This window comes from Physeter macrocephalus, chromosome 19 (assembly GCF_002837175.3).
Source record: "Physeter macrocephalus isolate SW-GA chromosome 19, ASM283717v5, whole genome shotgun sequence".
Classification (NCBI taxonomy): Eukaryota; Metazoa; Chordata; class Mammalia; order Artiodactyla; family Physeteridae; genus Physeter; species Physeter macrocephalus.
In genome coordinates this window covers 40167683-40183055 of record NC_041232.1, presented here as the reverse complement: position 1 = coordinate 40183055, position 15373 = coordinate 40167683, and the positions used below count along the sequence as shown (strand labels likewise).

Sequence of the window (15373 nt, the reverse complement as noted above, 5' to 3'; positions counted from 1 at the left end):
CACCATGTCAGGACATCTTCTTTACAGGTAAAAGACATTGAATAATAGAATTTACTTGAGAAAGGCTGAGACTATTTTGAATTGTCTGGTCTTGATATATTTATCAAGCAGGGGCCAGTATTTCTCAGAGAACCATAACTACTTAGTGGGTGATTTTCCCGGACTGCCATCTTCAAAAGTGCTACCTCTGACAGTGACACAAAACAGTAGCTCTCAGTCTTAGCAGCCGAACAATTGATTCTAATTGTCTTCACTGTTCCCTCTTTCCTATCACAGAATCGGAAGACTTTTTGATGGTACAGAGCCCATTGTTTTGGACAGTCTCAAACAGCACTATTTCATTGACAGAGATGGACAGATGTTCAGATATATCTTGAATTTTCTACGAACATCAAAACTCCTCATTCCTGATGATTTCAAGGTGAGGGATTCATATTAAATTACCAACAGCATAAATATGTGCTTTGTTTTGATATGCTCCAAAAAATATTTCCAGTTCTACGTTTTTAACATACACCAACTCTAATGGCATCAGAGGTTTCTGACATGGTTATACTGTCTTAATGAAATAGAGTATATGGTCATTAAAGTTTTACATGGCCAAAAGAGGACAGCTTTTATGTGAAGAATAGAATTACAACTCATTTTAATGCATTGAAAATAAGTTGGTTAAATTCAAAGCTTATTTCTGACAAGTCTTAGGTAGAGAATAAAAGGAAACCTCCTTAGCTTAATAAAGACTTTTTCTCCCAGAAGTTTAAAGGAAGAATTATACTTCTCAGTAAAATTTTAGAAGTGTTCCCTTTTAAAGTTACTAACAAGTGTTAAAGTTAGTCCTACATGGTGCTGGCAACTCTAGGCAATGAAATTAGACAAGAACAAATAGAAAATGTTAATATTAGAAGGGTGTATACAAAAATGTTATTTTTGCAACTGTTAATACTTCTCTAAATAGAAGATTCTAAAGGATCAATTAAATACTATTACAACTAATAAAGAACTCATTAAAGCATCCACATGCAGGGTCAATATATTAAAATCAATAGCTTACCAATAGAAGAGCAAAAGCCAATGATAAAATGTAATGGAAAATGTACCACTAACAGTAACAACAAAAATTATAACACCCAGGAATAAACTTAAGAAATATGCAAAGCCTGATTAAGAAAACTGCAAATCTCTACATACAGGTTTAAAACAAGAATTGAATAGATGAAGAGACATTCTCTGTTCCTGGTTGGGAAGCTTCAATATTGTAAAGATGTCAGCTATGCCCAAATTAACTTATACATTCAGTACAAACCCATTTAAGTCACAATTTTTTTAATGAAATATGACCCATTTATAAAGTTTGTGTAGAAGAAAAGAATGCTTAAGAAGAGCTAAAAAATATTTGGTGGTGTTAGTAATGGTGGGCAATAGTGGATGTGTCCTACCAGACATCACAACATACTATAGCGCTACAGTGATTAGAAAGTGTGATCCAGACAGGGCTAAATTATACACGTAGATCAATGGAGAAAAGCAGGGTTTGGAGACAGATGTGTGTGTATGTAGGAATTTGATATATTATAAAGGTGGTATTTCAAATCGGTGGGAAAAGAAAGGAATAGTCAGTAATTGGCAGTGAGACAATTGGCACTAAGACCTTTGGAAAGAATGTAAAGCGAGAGCCCTATCTCTGTCATAAGGTCACCAAAATTCCAGGAATAAACATAAAAATTAAAGCTATAAAAGTATTGGAAGAAAATAAAAAGGAATTTTCAGGCAGTGAGGGCCTACTTAAGCAAGACTTACTACCCAGAAGCCATCCTTAAAAAAAGAAAGAAATTGTTGAACTAAAGACACCATATACAAATAAAAGACAAGTGTCAGACTAGTTGAAATATTTGCAACAAAAAATTATTATCATTATAAAAGAGCTCCTAAAAAATCTATAGGAAACATGAAACAAAACTTAAATGAGATACCCCCTTTTATCCATCAGATTGGCAAAGATTAAAAAATTGGTAATATATAGTATTGGGGAACATACAGTGTGGTTGGGAGTGAAAACTATTAAACATTTTTGGAGGACAATTTAGTGGTAGTTTTAATTTAGTTTTGATTTAGCAATTCCATGTCTATTAATTTATCTTTTAGAAGTAACACAATATGCAAAAATATATGTACATAGAATGTTTATTATAATTATATTTGTAATAGTAAAAATTGGACACAATTTAAAAATGTTCAACAATGGCAGACGGTTACAAATATTACGCACTATTCATACTATGGATTAGTTGATGTATGGGGAAAAAAAATCACCAAGACTTTTTTCAGTGAAAGCATTAAGTTGCAGAATATGTATAGTATGTTTCTATTTATGTAAAAACTTATGGGTATGTATGTGTAAATAGATAGAAAAAGATCTAGAAGAATAGATCCCAAATTAATAGGGGTTCGGGGGGCTCTCATCCATCCTCTCCTTCAGGACTTTGACCTGTGGGGTACGGGCCAAGGATGACTAGCCATATGGAAAAGAGGGTGTAGAAGGGTCATATCATGTACACATTTCTCTTACATGAAAACAATATACATTTGGCAGAAAAATAAGAGAATAATAACTGCAACGAGTGTGTGCAGTTCCCCGCAGCCCTGGAATGAATCGGAGGAACTCTTGTGACCCTGTTGCTCCCCAGCCAGTTGGGGGTTCCCGGGGGCCTCTCAGAGCGGGCCTCTCACGGTGCTGAGCAGGATTCCAGGGTTTACAGACATTGGAAGTTGGTTTGTGCGACGTGGCTCCTAAATGCAAAAGTCGGCAACTTTACCAAGGATGGTCTCTCCCAACTCAGGAAGGAAAACGTATTGCGAGTCTCTAATACGGGAGCTTCCTAGACGGTGTTCAAGGATGCTCTTCAACGTATACACTCTTCTCTCCACTTGCCCTTTCCTGCCTTCCCCTCGTGCCACGTCATTCATCTGCGAGCATCGTCCGCAGAGGCCACAGGGGACTCTCCGGGCTCCAGCCCTCAGTCTAGATCTGGGGACCCACCTGCTTAGACACGAGGGCAGAGCGAGCCGGCGGGTTTAGACAGCGGGCCTCTCGCTGCAGGGACCCCCAGCTGCAGAGTTGACAGCCGGCCGCTTCGCACACCAGCTGCAGCGGAACGGGAGCTCGGAGGGAAGTCTTCTAGAAAGCAGGCAGAGGCCCTACGTGGAGATGCGAAGCGGGGCTGAGTCCTGCACTGGGCACAGAAGGGAAGGAAGGAGTGGGGGAGGGGGAGAGGCCTGCTGCGCGTGGGCGGGGGCTTCGGCAGGGACCCCAGCCTCTCATCAGACCCGGCGCCCCGGGTCGCAGGCGTTCGCTCCCGGGTTAGGGCTGGGAGAGCAAGTCGGCGAGTAGAGAAAGGGCTGAAAGAATGAGAGCCAAGGTTTCCTTCCTCTCTGGTGTTTTCCTAGAAGGAAGGCACTAGGAGTGGGAAAGGGGGTGGAGGAGAGAAATTTCACCTTTAGTTCTATTTGAAGGTGATTGCATTTCCAGACGCCCACTCAGAACATTGACCTGGATAGTTCACTGGCTCCTTAAACGAGCTGCCCACCCAGGAGCTGGCGGGGCCCACCTCCTCCTCCCCGCCGCCAGCACCGTGAAACCCGCTCCTCTCCCCTTGCGTCCTATGCATCTCAGTGAAAATGCCAGAATCCACCGTCCTGCTCCAGGCCCTATCCTCCCATATCCATCCATCGGTGGCTCTGCCTAGAGTACCCTCCGGATACTTCTCGAATCAATTCACCCCTCTCATCCCCCCTCCCTAGTCCAAGGCCGGCAACTCTCTGGATGACTAAGGGTCGCTTCATAATTGGTGTACCGTCTCCCACCCTTAACCCCTTCTCATCCACTCTTCATGTTGAAACCAGGAGACACTTTTTCCCATTAAACTTTTTATTTTGAGATCATGGTCGATTCTAATGCAGCTGTAAGAAATAATGGAGCGATCCTGTGTTACCCAGTTCCCCGCCAGTGTAACATCTTGCAGAATTATACTACAACCTCACAACTGAGATGTCAGCATTGTCACAGTCAAGGTACAGGACATTTCCATCGTGGCCAGGATCCCTCCTGTTGCCCTTTTATAGCTATGCCCCCCTCCCTCTCCCCCTTCTCCGTCTCCCACCCCATCCCTCACCAAGGGACACTTTTAAAAAACATCGTGTATAGTGACATGCTCCTGCTTCAAATTCTGCAGGAGTTTCCCATTCCTTGTTCATGGAGCAAAGCAGCACATCCCTGTCAGAGCCCACGAGGCCCCTGCCTACCTCACCCGGCTCTTAACCTACACATGTGCCACACCATCTTCTTGTTCCCCTTCAGAGCAGCCCACTCTGTCTGTCTGATGCTCTTTCCCTGGCCTTTATTTGTCACTTAGGGCTCATCATATTCATCACTAAGCCATCGTGTGCCTGGTCTAGCTTAGATTTGCCTGTATCCCCGCTTCTCCGTGGTCACACACAGTGTATTTGTAATTATTTGTCTCTGTTGTTTAGCACTATGTACCCAGCTGTATGTTAGCAAATGCTTTCAGCTACAAGTGTTGAAATAGCCAATCAACAGCACCTTAAACTAATGGAGATTTGTTTTTCTCACACAAGAAATCAGAGGTCCATGGCTGTTGGCAGTGGTATCTGCTCAGTGATGGTATCAAGGATAGGTCTCTCTCTTTTTGTTTTGTCATCCTCAGTGTTGACAATCTGGCCTCATGCTTGTCACCTCAGGGTCTTAAGGTGACTGCCACAGCTCCAGCCATCACATCCTCATTCAAGGCAGGAAAAGGGGACAGAAGGCGTATAACTCACAAGACTTTGTCCTTGTCAGAAGATTCCCAGGTTCTCTTTATATCTCATTGGCTAGAACTGAGCCTCCCCTAGCTGCAAAGGAGGCTGAAAAAGTGAATTTTTTTCTTTTTCAGCCTCTACAGTGAGAGAAATGGGCAAAGGCTAAGGGGAAGCTAGCCAGCAATGTCTGTCACACTAGCTCGGCCCTGCACGTAGTAACATGTAAATATCTGTGGCATAAGTGAATGAATACACGGATGGATGAGTAAATGAATGAAGTGAGTCTCACATTCAAACCAGATTCTCATTCATACCTGGTCATATACTTCCTTATATTTGAACTTTGGATATTTTGTATGTATATCCTGACTCTTTAACTACTTTGGAAGAGTCTCACAAACAGGATCATTTTTATGTTTTTCTAGAGGACATTGTGTGCTGGACACGTAATAATTACTTAGTATTAATCAATTTAAACACAGCCGAAAAAGGTCAAAATAGTCATAGGAGACCAGAAGCTAACTATATGTAGGCACTACACTTCCATTTAAAATCATATAGGACTAAATGGAAATTATAAAACATGTATATATGTAATATCATCATCCTAAGCTACTTGTCAGGGTAATATATTAATTTATAATTTCCATGATTAAAAGAGATGCAGACTCCAGGGAATGTAAAACAATTTATGGGGAATTACAGTCGGAAAATGATAATAGCCATTTGTTTTTAGTTGCAGTATGTTCCAGAAACAGAGCTAGGTGTTTTAAAGACATTTAAATGTGGCAGGCATTATTTTTCTTCCAAGAATATTCAGGTTAGATGCTGGGGAGAGAAAAACTGCATGGGAGATAAGCTGTGCCCCATTCCTTGAGGACTCACCCACTCGCCACCCTCAGCCCCCCACCCCTGGCTAGGATTGGGATGGGTGCTTCTCTGTACCTTTGGTGCTCCCTTGGGATTCCAGAGCTCTGAAAGACCTGCTGTTCATCAACTGTAAGCACAGAACACACCCTTTAATTGCTTAAGGTTTTAACTGTAGCCCACACTTGCGGAAAAAGACAAAAAGCATGTCAAATGAAACTCACGTATCCCAGGGCCCTGAAATGTTTCCCACAGAACCTCTGGGTGACAGACAGGCTGTAAATTACAGGGAGTCTGGAACCTGGCAGAGCAGCCGAAGAACAGGTGATGATGGAAGTGCATCCACCGCAGTCTGTGCGAGTCACAAACGTGGGTGCACACAGATGGGCTCAGTCTGCCCGTCCCTGAGCAGTACTATAGTGCTTTCTTCCTTGGCAGAGTTTATCTCCTGACCTTGGAAAAGGGACACGGCATTTGGCTTGTGGAGAGAATCTCTTTTACTGGGTTTGCAGGGAGAGCATTCCTTGATGACCTGCTCCTCTCTCCAGCTATTTAACGCTGGGTTAAGCAAATGCAAGAAATCTTGAAATCACAGCATCCTACGACCCTGAAAATCTCGTTCTGCAAATGTGCTGTCTGAGCTAGATACCCATTTAACAATTTAGATAATTTCATACTTCAGAACACCACTTAAGTGGCAGCTGCCTGTGCGCTGCTCCCACTGAAAGGCGTTAGAATCTGTTCTCTAGATAAGTGACTGTAGAACTTCTCTGCCGTGTTTTATTATGGATAATAATAAAACTTCCCTTCATTTCCCCTCACCCCTAATTATACTGATTTGTTCACTGTTGCTCTATTTTCTGCTCACTCCCAGGCATGCATGGGCGTGTGTGGGTGCACACACCCATATACACACGCATGCACACAGTTGGAATTCCCAGCACATCAGGAATCCAGAGCTTTGGTTTCTTTTTTGATGGGGAACCACAAAATTACCCCTCTCTAGGCTTCTATTCTGAACCCCTTTGGTAAGTGCCCGCATGTGGCTAACATCTTTTGTGGTCTCTGGATAGATGTCTCCCCTTCTTAGATAAAGAAAAATTTGCTAGCAGACAGCCTCCAGCTTACCTCTCCCTGGCTTAAGTTCAAAAGTCTATTAGTTATTTCTAATAACCTTTTAATATTGCAGAAGAAGTGTATGTACGTTGTAGAAAAACCTGGAAAAATAGACAAGCAAAAAGAAAAGTTTCAACAGTATATTCCCACCACTCAGAGATTGCCGATGTTAAAACTTTAGTGCGTAGGCTTCTGGGTCTTTTGCTATGCTTATTTCAGACAATATCTCTACCTTTCCATTTTAATAAAATTTTATTTCCTCTAATACTGCAACCATATTCAGATTTCCCTGGTTGACCCCCAGAATGTCCTTTCTATGTGGGTTTTTTTTTTTTTTTTTTTGATCCAGGGATTCTTTACTTTTTATTTTATTTTTGGCTGCATTGGTGGTTTTTTTTGTTTTTTTGTTTTTTTTGTTTTTTTTGTGGTATGCGTGCCTCCCTCTGCTGTGGCCTCTCCCGTTGCGGAGCCGCAGGCTCGGTGGCCATGGCCCACGGGCCCAGCCGCTCCGCGGCACGTGGGATCCTCCCAGACCAGGGCGCGAACCCGGTTCCCCTGCATCGGCAGGCGGACGCGCAACCACTGCGCCACCAGGGAAGCCCTGCATTGGGTTTTTGTTGCTGCGCGTGGGCTTTCTCTAGTGGTGAGCGGGGGCTACTCTTCATTGCGGTGCCCAGGCTTCTCATTGTGGTGGTTTCTCTTGTTGAGCACAGGCTCTAGGCGCGCGGGCTGCAGTAGTTGTGACACGCGGGCTCGGTAGTTGCGGCTCGCAGGCTCTAGAGCACAGGCTCAGTAGTTGCGGTGCACGGGCTTAGTTGCTCTGCAGCATGGGGGTTCTTCCCGGACCAGGGATTGAACCCCTGTGCCCTGCGTTGGCAGGCAGATTCTTATCCACTGAGCCACCAGGAAAGTCCCTTCTGTGTGGTTTTGCCAAGCTGGTATCTGATCCGAGACCTCGATGAACCTAGTTATATCCCTTCCTTTCATGATCTAGCATAGTCCCTTTTTATATGATGCTGACTTGCTGAAGAGGCCGGGCCAGTTGCCCTACACAATGTCCCACTATCTGGATTTGTCTTGTTGCTTTGTCATGTGAGCTCATTACGCTAACCTCTCATTTCCTGTAAACTGCAACTTGTATCTAAAGACTTGATAGGTTTAAGTTAAATATTTTGGTGAGTGATGTTGGGTACTTCATATTACGTCACATTAGCAAACACATGTGGTTTGAGTCACCATTAATGATACTAGGAGTGACCACTGAATCAGGGTACGTTCTGTGTTCCTGTAGTTGCAACAAAAATGATTCCTGTCTAGCTCAGAGTTTCTCAGTTCACAGTATTAACATTTTGAGCCGCATCATTGTTGTGGTAGGGCTGTCCCGTGCATTGTCGGATGTTGAGTAGCATTCCCGGCCTCTACCCACTACATGCCAGTAGCACCCAACCCCTCCCAGTTATAGAACCAACAATGTCTCCAGACATTGCAAAATGTCCTAGCTTCAGGAAAAGAGGAAGGAAGGATTTATGGGAAGGATTCTCGTTTATCTCACAGAATTAGTGGGAACATTCTCTCAGGGGTGGAAACACCAGGGCAGCTCTGAGGACCCTGGTTGTGGGAGTCTGTGGGCTTCTAGAATGCTGCCCTTAACCTGGCTCTGCCCCAGCAAGGCCCAGGGTCTCTCTCCCCTTTTTTGGTTCCACAGAGAGACCATCTGATTGGCTCCACTTGGCTCCAGTGCTGGTGCTTTAGCCGATCAGCTGCGGCAACACAGACATGGCTTCTAGGTACTCACTCCTGAGGAACGAACTTTCTCAGAGGAGGCAGAGTGCTGAGCTGGGGAGACCTCCCCCCGCAGCCGGAAGTTTCTTCTTCCCTAGCACCTGAGAGAGTGCCCACTCAGGATGTCGGCCCCCGCCCACGGTCTCAGCTCTGCCACCTAGAGTTTGCGTCCCTGCTGCAGAGACTGTTGCTCCTGGTACGCCTGCCGAGGCCCACTTCTCTCCCTCTCCCCAGGACACTCCCTCTGAGGCAGGACAAGCTGCAGGAACCAGAGGTAGCAGCCAGCGCCAGCGCCCTGTCAGATAGCATCCCAGCCCTGGCCCTTGCCGCACCTGCACAGCAGCCCTAACTCCTGCAGCCTCGTGACCCGGTGACCTGCCGCGCCAGGGTGTGGCTTCCAGATGCACATGGATCTGCCGTCGGCACCCTGTCATTGTCACCTGTGGACACTTTAGCTTTTCTCTGGGAGAGTCAGAGAGTGGGGGGTGGAGACAGTGGCCGGGTAGAGAAGGGACCTTGCCACCTCTCGCGTTACCTTCAGTAGCCATCAGGGCTGGGCATCCTTGGCCCAGGAAAAGGAGTGGTCAGAGGAGCTGGAAGATGGTGTTCAGATGGTGCTGAACAGGGAAGACTCCTGGCTGGAAGTATCAAGTGGGAGCAGGGCAAAAGGAGTGAGTGGGCCAGTTCTCCAGGGCTTTGAAGAAAAGGAAGGGGTTTGGGGGCGGGGAGAGCAGACCAGGCGGAGCACAGAGGAGTTTTAGGGCAGTGAAACTACCTTGTATGATATTATAATGCTGGATACATGTCATCAGACAATTGTCCAAACCCACACAGTGTTCAACAGCGAGAGTGAACCCTAACGTGAGGACTTCGGTTATGATGTGTCAGTGTAAGTTCATAGATTGTAACAAATGGACCAGTCTGGTGGAGGCTGTGGGCAGCCGGGGAGGCTGTGCATGGTTGGGGGGAGGGGCATATGGGAGACCTCTCTACCTTCTGCTCAGCTTTGCTGTGAACAAAACTGCTCTAGAAAAAGAAAATTGAAAGGAAGGAAAAAAGGAAGGAAGGGGGCTTCCCTGGTGGCGCAGTGGTTGAGAGTCCGCCTGCCGATGCAGGGGACACGGGTTCGTGCCCCGGTCCGGGAAGATCCCACATGCCGCGGAGCGGTTGGGCCCGTGAGCCATGGCCGCTGAGCCTGCGCGTCCGGAGCCTGTGCTCCGCAACGGGAGAGGCCACAACAGTGAGAGGCCCGCGTACCGCAGAAAAGGAGAAAAGAAAAAAAAAAAAAAAGGAAGGAAGGAAGGGAGGGAGGAAAGGAGGGTTACAGAGCCAGGGAAATTAAGAACCTTAGAGGTCCCAAACCTCAAACACTGAAAAAACTGTGATGGCCCACCTCCCCCTAAAAAACAAATGTTTTTAAAGCAAAGTTTTATAAGGATCTGTTTTTGTTTATGATTACTACATGGATGCTGTTGTTGAAATGTAAAATATAAAATCCTTTCATTTCCCCTCATTTTCTTGGCACCTCCTCTTTGCACGTGCCCAGATACATACATACCCTGCCTTCTGGGGAACCAAGCACGGCCCGAGAGACCCAGGAGCAAGATCCCCTGTCCCGAGCGTGGGTAGGAGAAGAGCTTCTAGAGCTCCTGGGAGGAGTTGGATGCATTCCTCGTAGAAAAACCCTCTCTGTGCCCACGGTACCTAGCATGGCCGCTGCACATAAACAGGTCTTAAAATGAACGAGGGAGTGGCCAAGTTGCCTTTTGAGTGGAAGGACCTGTGAAACTGCAAGTACATTAGGCGTGAAATAAGCCTTTCAGCGGTTTTGTGGAACTAGAAGCCGTGTGTGGTAGGCTGAGTAATGGCCCCCAAAGGTGTCCACATCCTAATCCCCAGAACCTGTGAATGTCACCTTATGTGGCAAAAGGGACCTTGCAGACGTGATGAAGTTTAAGGGTTTGGAGATGGGGAGATTATCCAGGATAACCCAGGTGGACCCAATGGAACCACGGGAGCCCTTAGAAGTGAAAGAGGAAGGCTGGAGGGTCAGAGTCAGAGGAGGTATCAGGAAGGAAGTGGTGTGATGGTTATAGCCACGAGCCAAGGAGTGTGTGGGCAGCCCCGGAAGCTGGAAAACACGAGGAACCTGATTCTCCCCTAGAACCTCCAGAAAAAAAGGCAGCTCTGCCAATACCCCGTCTTTGTTCTGTGAGACCCGTTTCAGACTTCTGACCTCCAGAACTGCAAGAGAATAAATTTGTGCTGTTTTATACCACCAAATTTGTGGTAATTTCTGACAGCAGCAGTAGGAAACCAATACACTGTGTATATCACTTTCCTCCCTGTATGGAAAATGTCTTCTGAATTCAAATATTTAATCAAGAAATAAGCTTTTGAAAAATGGCCCATCTGCCTTTTGGAGTCCACCCACATTTACTTTCCTGTTCCATGTACTTCTCTCCAAGGTCTCAGGGAAGCCCAATGTATTCACCTGTAAAATGAGATCTTGATCTTTTGGCCTCTCAGAATTATTGCAAATCTAAAAAAAAAAATTTTTTTTTATTTTAAAAATATGTATTCTAGGATTTTACATTATTTAAACAGGATAATAGGTCTGTATCTTTTACTGAATATGAGGCTAAGCAAGAGATATGGTTGATGCTGTCTTAATGAGAGAAGGTAAAATCAGCGTGGGAGCAGAGAAGAGTAATGGCCACTAGGACATTCTGGACTTGCCTTGCTGAAAGCAGACACGGATGCTTTGGATTCACTTCCTTCAGAAGAAGAACTGGGGCCAAACCTGCTGCAGCCCCATAAACGCCTGCCCATTTCCACCTCGTGCCTTGGGAACAAGAGGCTGAGTCGTCTAGAGTTTGTAAAAGCCAATGAAAGGAAGGCAGGCATCGTCAGATAGGAACTGAGTCTTCAGGGAAAAAGACTTCAAAAGATCGAGATACCAGAAGAGATGAGCACAAGGGCAGAAAATCTAAAAGGAACAGGATAAACCCTAAACAACGTGAAATGTAGACAGTAAAATTACATGATCCTGACTGAGGAAGGAAAGGAGGAGGCTTCTGGAGAGAGTGGCCGTGGAGACTGAGTCTGTTCTGCAGGGAGTTGTCGGATGAGATGGGAGGCGGGCGTTAGGAAGCAGAGAAGGACGGATGTAAAGGAGCCTGCCATGAAAAGAACAGCCAGCGTGAGCTTAGCTGTGCAGGAAATGGTTACAGGGTGACCTTTCTGGTGCTCGGGCTGGTGGAGGACGACGCTGGGGGGCGAATCAGAGCGGGGAGCCAGTGGCCACGCCAAGCGCACGTGCTCAGCTGTTCTCCAGCCTTCGCTCCCTAGCGCAGAGGGCGGCCCCGTCCTGCAGACCAGATGGTGCAGTGGTAAAGGAAGAAATGGAGCCAAGATAGTCAAGAGACGGTAAAAGAACACCTGGCAGCTTGAGGTAGTTCAAGGCTAGGCCTGTGAGATGACGTCCCAGGTGCAGGATGACCTTCGGGAGAGCCCTTTTAATCCTTCACTTTGACGACCACTGGCTAGCAGGATCCTTGAGCCGTTGCTGAGCAGGGCCAAAAGGCTGATAAGGGCCAGTGTTTCCCTAATTTTCCAAGAGCAGCTAATGATAGCTGTGAGCAACATTATGTAGGGAGGGGCTGTCAGTCCATGGGCAGACTTCAGAGTGGATTATTACACACTTGGTTTGTGAACACAGAGGAAAAAAGGAGGAGGTCAGAGTCAGCGTAGGGGGCACTTGGAACCCAGGCCCTGTTAGTCTCATTACTTTGGGGTTATGGTAGACAAACTGGAAGGTCAGGGCATTGGCACGGACACAGGCTCATACAGTAGCAGGGCTGGAAGCAACTTGAATGCGATCGATTCCACTCGCTTGACAGGTGAGTACACTGGAGCCCTAAACAGTTAAGGGGACTATCTGGCAATATGGCGACTTGGAGCCCCTCCCAGACCTCCAGCCTTTCCCCTGGAGTCCCACCCAAACACACAGTATTTCAACAAGAATCTAACAAATGCCACAGTTATGGGCTAGATTACAGATTGTATAACCACTTGGCAGCCAGAATCCAGAGACTTAATTTATTACCTGACTGTCAGCTTGAACAAAGCCCTGTGTGTAGCCCTGTCCTCTCAGTACTTTTAGAAATGATTCACACATAGAAACAGGACACCCAGTTCAAAATGACACAATAACGAGAAGGGAGACCGAGAACATGGGTGAAAGAATTTGAATTTTCTCAATACCTTGGAACAAACTCAGAACCTACAGTATGTAATTTAAAGAGGCATAAATAATGGAGGACTTAAAATTGTTCACAAAAGCTGAATGAGGAAGACCTAGCTCCATAGCAGCTTTGCGAAAAACGTGCAGGGATTTCACTGTAAGCCGAATAAGCAGAATGTGAATAGAGTAATGGGACTGTGGGGATACCAGGAAAGCTAATAGGACCTTATGCCGTGTGGTGGGCAGAATAATGCCCCCCAAAGACGTCCATGTCCTAATTCCTGAAAGCTATAACTATGTCATCTCACACAGCAAAACGGATTTTGCAGATGTGACTGGATGAAGGATCTTGAGATGGGGGGATTATCCTGGATAATCCAGGTGGACCCAACATACTCAAAGGATCCTTACAAGTGAAAGAAGGAGGGGAAAGGGTCAGAGTAAGAGGAGGAGATGTGACAACGGTAGCAGAGCGGGGAGTGATGCAGGACCAGAAGCCAAGTGGTGCAGGCAGCCTCTGGAAGCTGGAAAAGGCAAGGAAATGGATTCTCCCCTAGAGCTTCCAGAATAAACACAGCCTTAGTGACTCATCTTGGACTTCTGATTCCCAGAACTATAGGAGAAGGAGTTCATGTTGTTTTAAGCTACTAAACCGGTGATAATTATTACAGCAGCAACAGAGAACTAATACAGACTGCATTCATAGCAGTTACAGTGTCCAGCCAAGCAAAGGTGGTGCAGTGCACTCATGAGATCACATCTGAAATGTTAGGTTCCATTCTGGTTTGGGTTTTAGGCAGCATGTTGACAAATTCAAGTACAGCTGACCCATGAACAATGCAAGGATTGGGGGGCCAATCCCCCTCGCAGTTGAAAATCTGCATATGATTTAATTGGCGCTCTGTGTCTGCGGTTACACATCTGCGGATTCAACCAACTGCAGATCATGTTGCACTGTGGTACCTATTTAGTGAAAAAAGTCCACATGTAAGTGGACCCGTGTAGTTCAAACCCGTGTTGTTCAAGGGTCAGCTGTACGTACTAGATGTTGAAGAACTTCAAAGTCATAACAAATGAAAAGGAGCTGAAACGATTGGGTATTTTCAGCCTGAATAATATTTAGACATAACAGTTGTCTTCAAATGTTTGAAGGGTTAACAGGTCAAAGATTAAGATCACTGAAACCCCAGAGGGCGGAATTAAGAACAAATAAGTTGAAGTTACAGGAAATTCAGGTCATTCTAACAAAGACGTTTACAACAATCACAGCTTCAAACAAAGTAAATACTGTGCCGTGTTAAGTAGTAAGCTTCCCACCTCTGGAAGCACTCAGTCAGAGGCCGAATGATCACTACTCGGTGATATTAGAAAGGATTCCTCCTTGACGCCAAGGGTCAAGGTTGGTCAAGAAGACTTCTGTGAGCACTTTTAAGATCTGAAGACTTGATGGCATGTTTTTCACTGGAGTCCAGATTCTTTGTCATGCTAAAATTTGTAATTAAATCTCACAGGAAAATAAAAAGCAGTAGCAGAAGTTCTCACTTCCTTTGCTCGTGTAACTCTCAGTACTGTTTAAATCTCCTTGAGAGCTGTCATCTTGATGAGTAAGTAAGATATTAAGGTCAGCGTGTCACAGTTGGTGGACTTCAAAGACGGCCAGGGCACGGTAGTGGGGTCCCCGGGTTGACCAGGAGGAACCTGCAGTTCCCTCACTCCTACCCTCAGGCTGGGCTGGGCTGGGGGCTCGGCTCTGCCCTCAGAGCGACCACACCGCAGCTTGGTTCTCGACATCTCAAACCGAGCAGTATCTCCTGTGAGACAGGAGGCGAAGCAGGTGAAATGAGGTGATGGGAGCAGTGGGCTGCTCTCCTGCAGGGAGCCAGGCTCCCGTAGTGATGGGGTTGCTAGGGGACGACAGAGTAAAGCAGCAGCCCCTTCTGCGGGGCAGCGTCCAGGTCATGTCTTCCACCTGGCCCGAGTTTCTCAGCTCGGAAGGTAGACGATCCAGCTAGGGACCCACTCGTACTTTCTTGCCCCTCCACTCTGTTTTCTGTGGAAGCCTTGACTAATGCTCCAGCTGTTGATTTGCAAGAAAAAGCAGAGTGCCAAATAAAGCAGCTCTCCTGAAGTCACGCCCTCCTATGCTAGGTCTCGAGGCCTCGGGTGGCCCTCGAGCCCTGGGCTCAGGCATTGGCTCTCCTGCAGGCACCGGGCACCGCCTGCCAGCTCCAGCCCGTGGAAGGAAGGCAAAATGCGTGTCAGTTGATTAAAATGTTCTCAACCAGCGTGTCTGGACAAGTGTCCGCGTATCTCACAGCCAGAGATGATTGTGGCCATAGTTACGTTTAGACATAATATTGACCTGCTTGATAACATTCTTCCTAAGCTGCTGCCTCCCCATCATCCTCTTTTGTCCTCCCATTCAGTGGCTTGTGTGTGTTTTAATAGATTTTTTTTTAAGACAAGAGAAAAAGAAACCACGCCCGAAGACTGGGTGACTGCGTTTTCAGAAGTGGACTAGTTTCCTTTCTTGCACATCTGTCTTTC

The 15373-nt window shown here is 46.2% G+C and overlaps 1 protein-coding gene across 1 annotated transcript in view; it reads left to right on the top strand.

Annotated features, from left to right (window-relative positions):
- Positions 1-15373, top strand: part of LOC102981451 (BTB/POZ domain-containing protein KCTD1) — a 92951-nt gene that overhangs the window by 71233 nt on the left and 6345 nt on the right. Inside the window, exon 3 of the mRNA XM_007105398.3 lies at positions 277-421. Within this exon, the coding sequence (XP_007105460.1) occupies positions 277-421 (145 nt within the window). The remainder of the gene's footprint in view (positions 1-276; positions 422-15373) is intronic.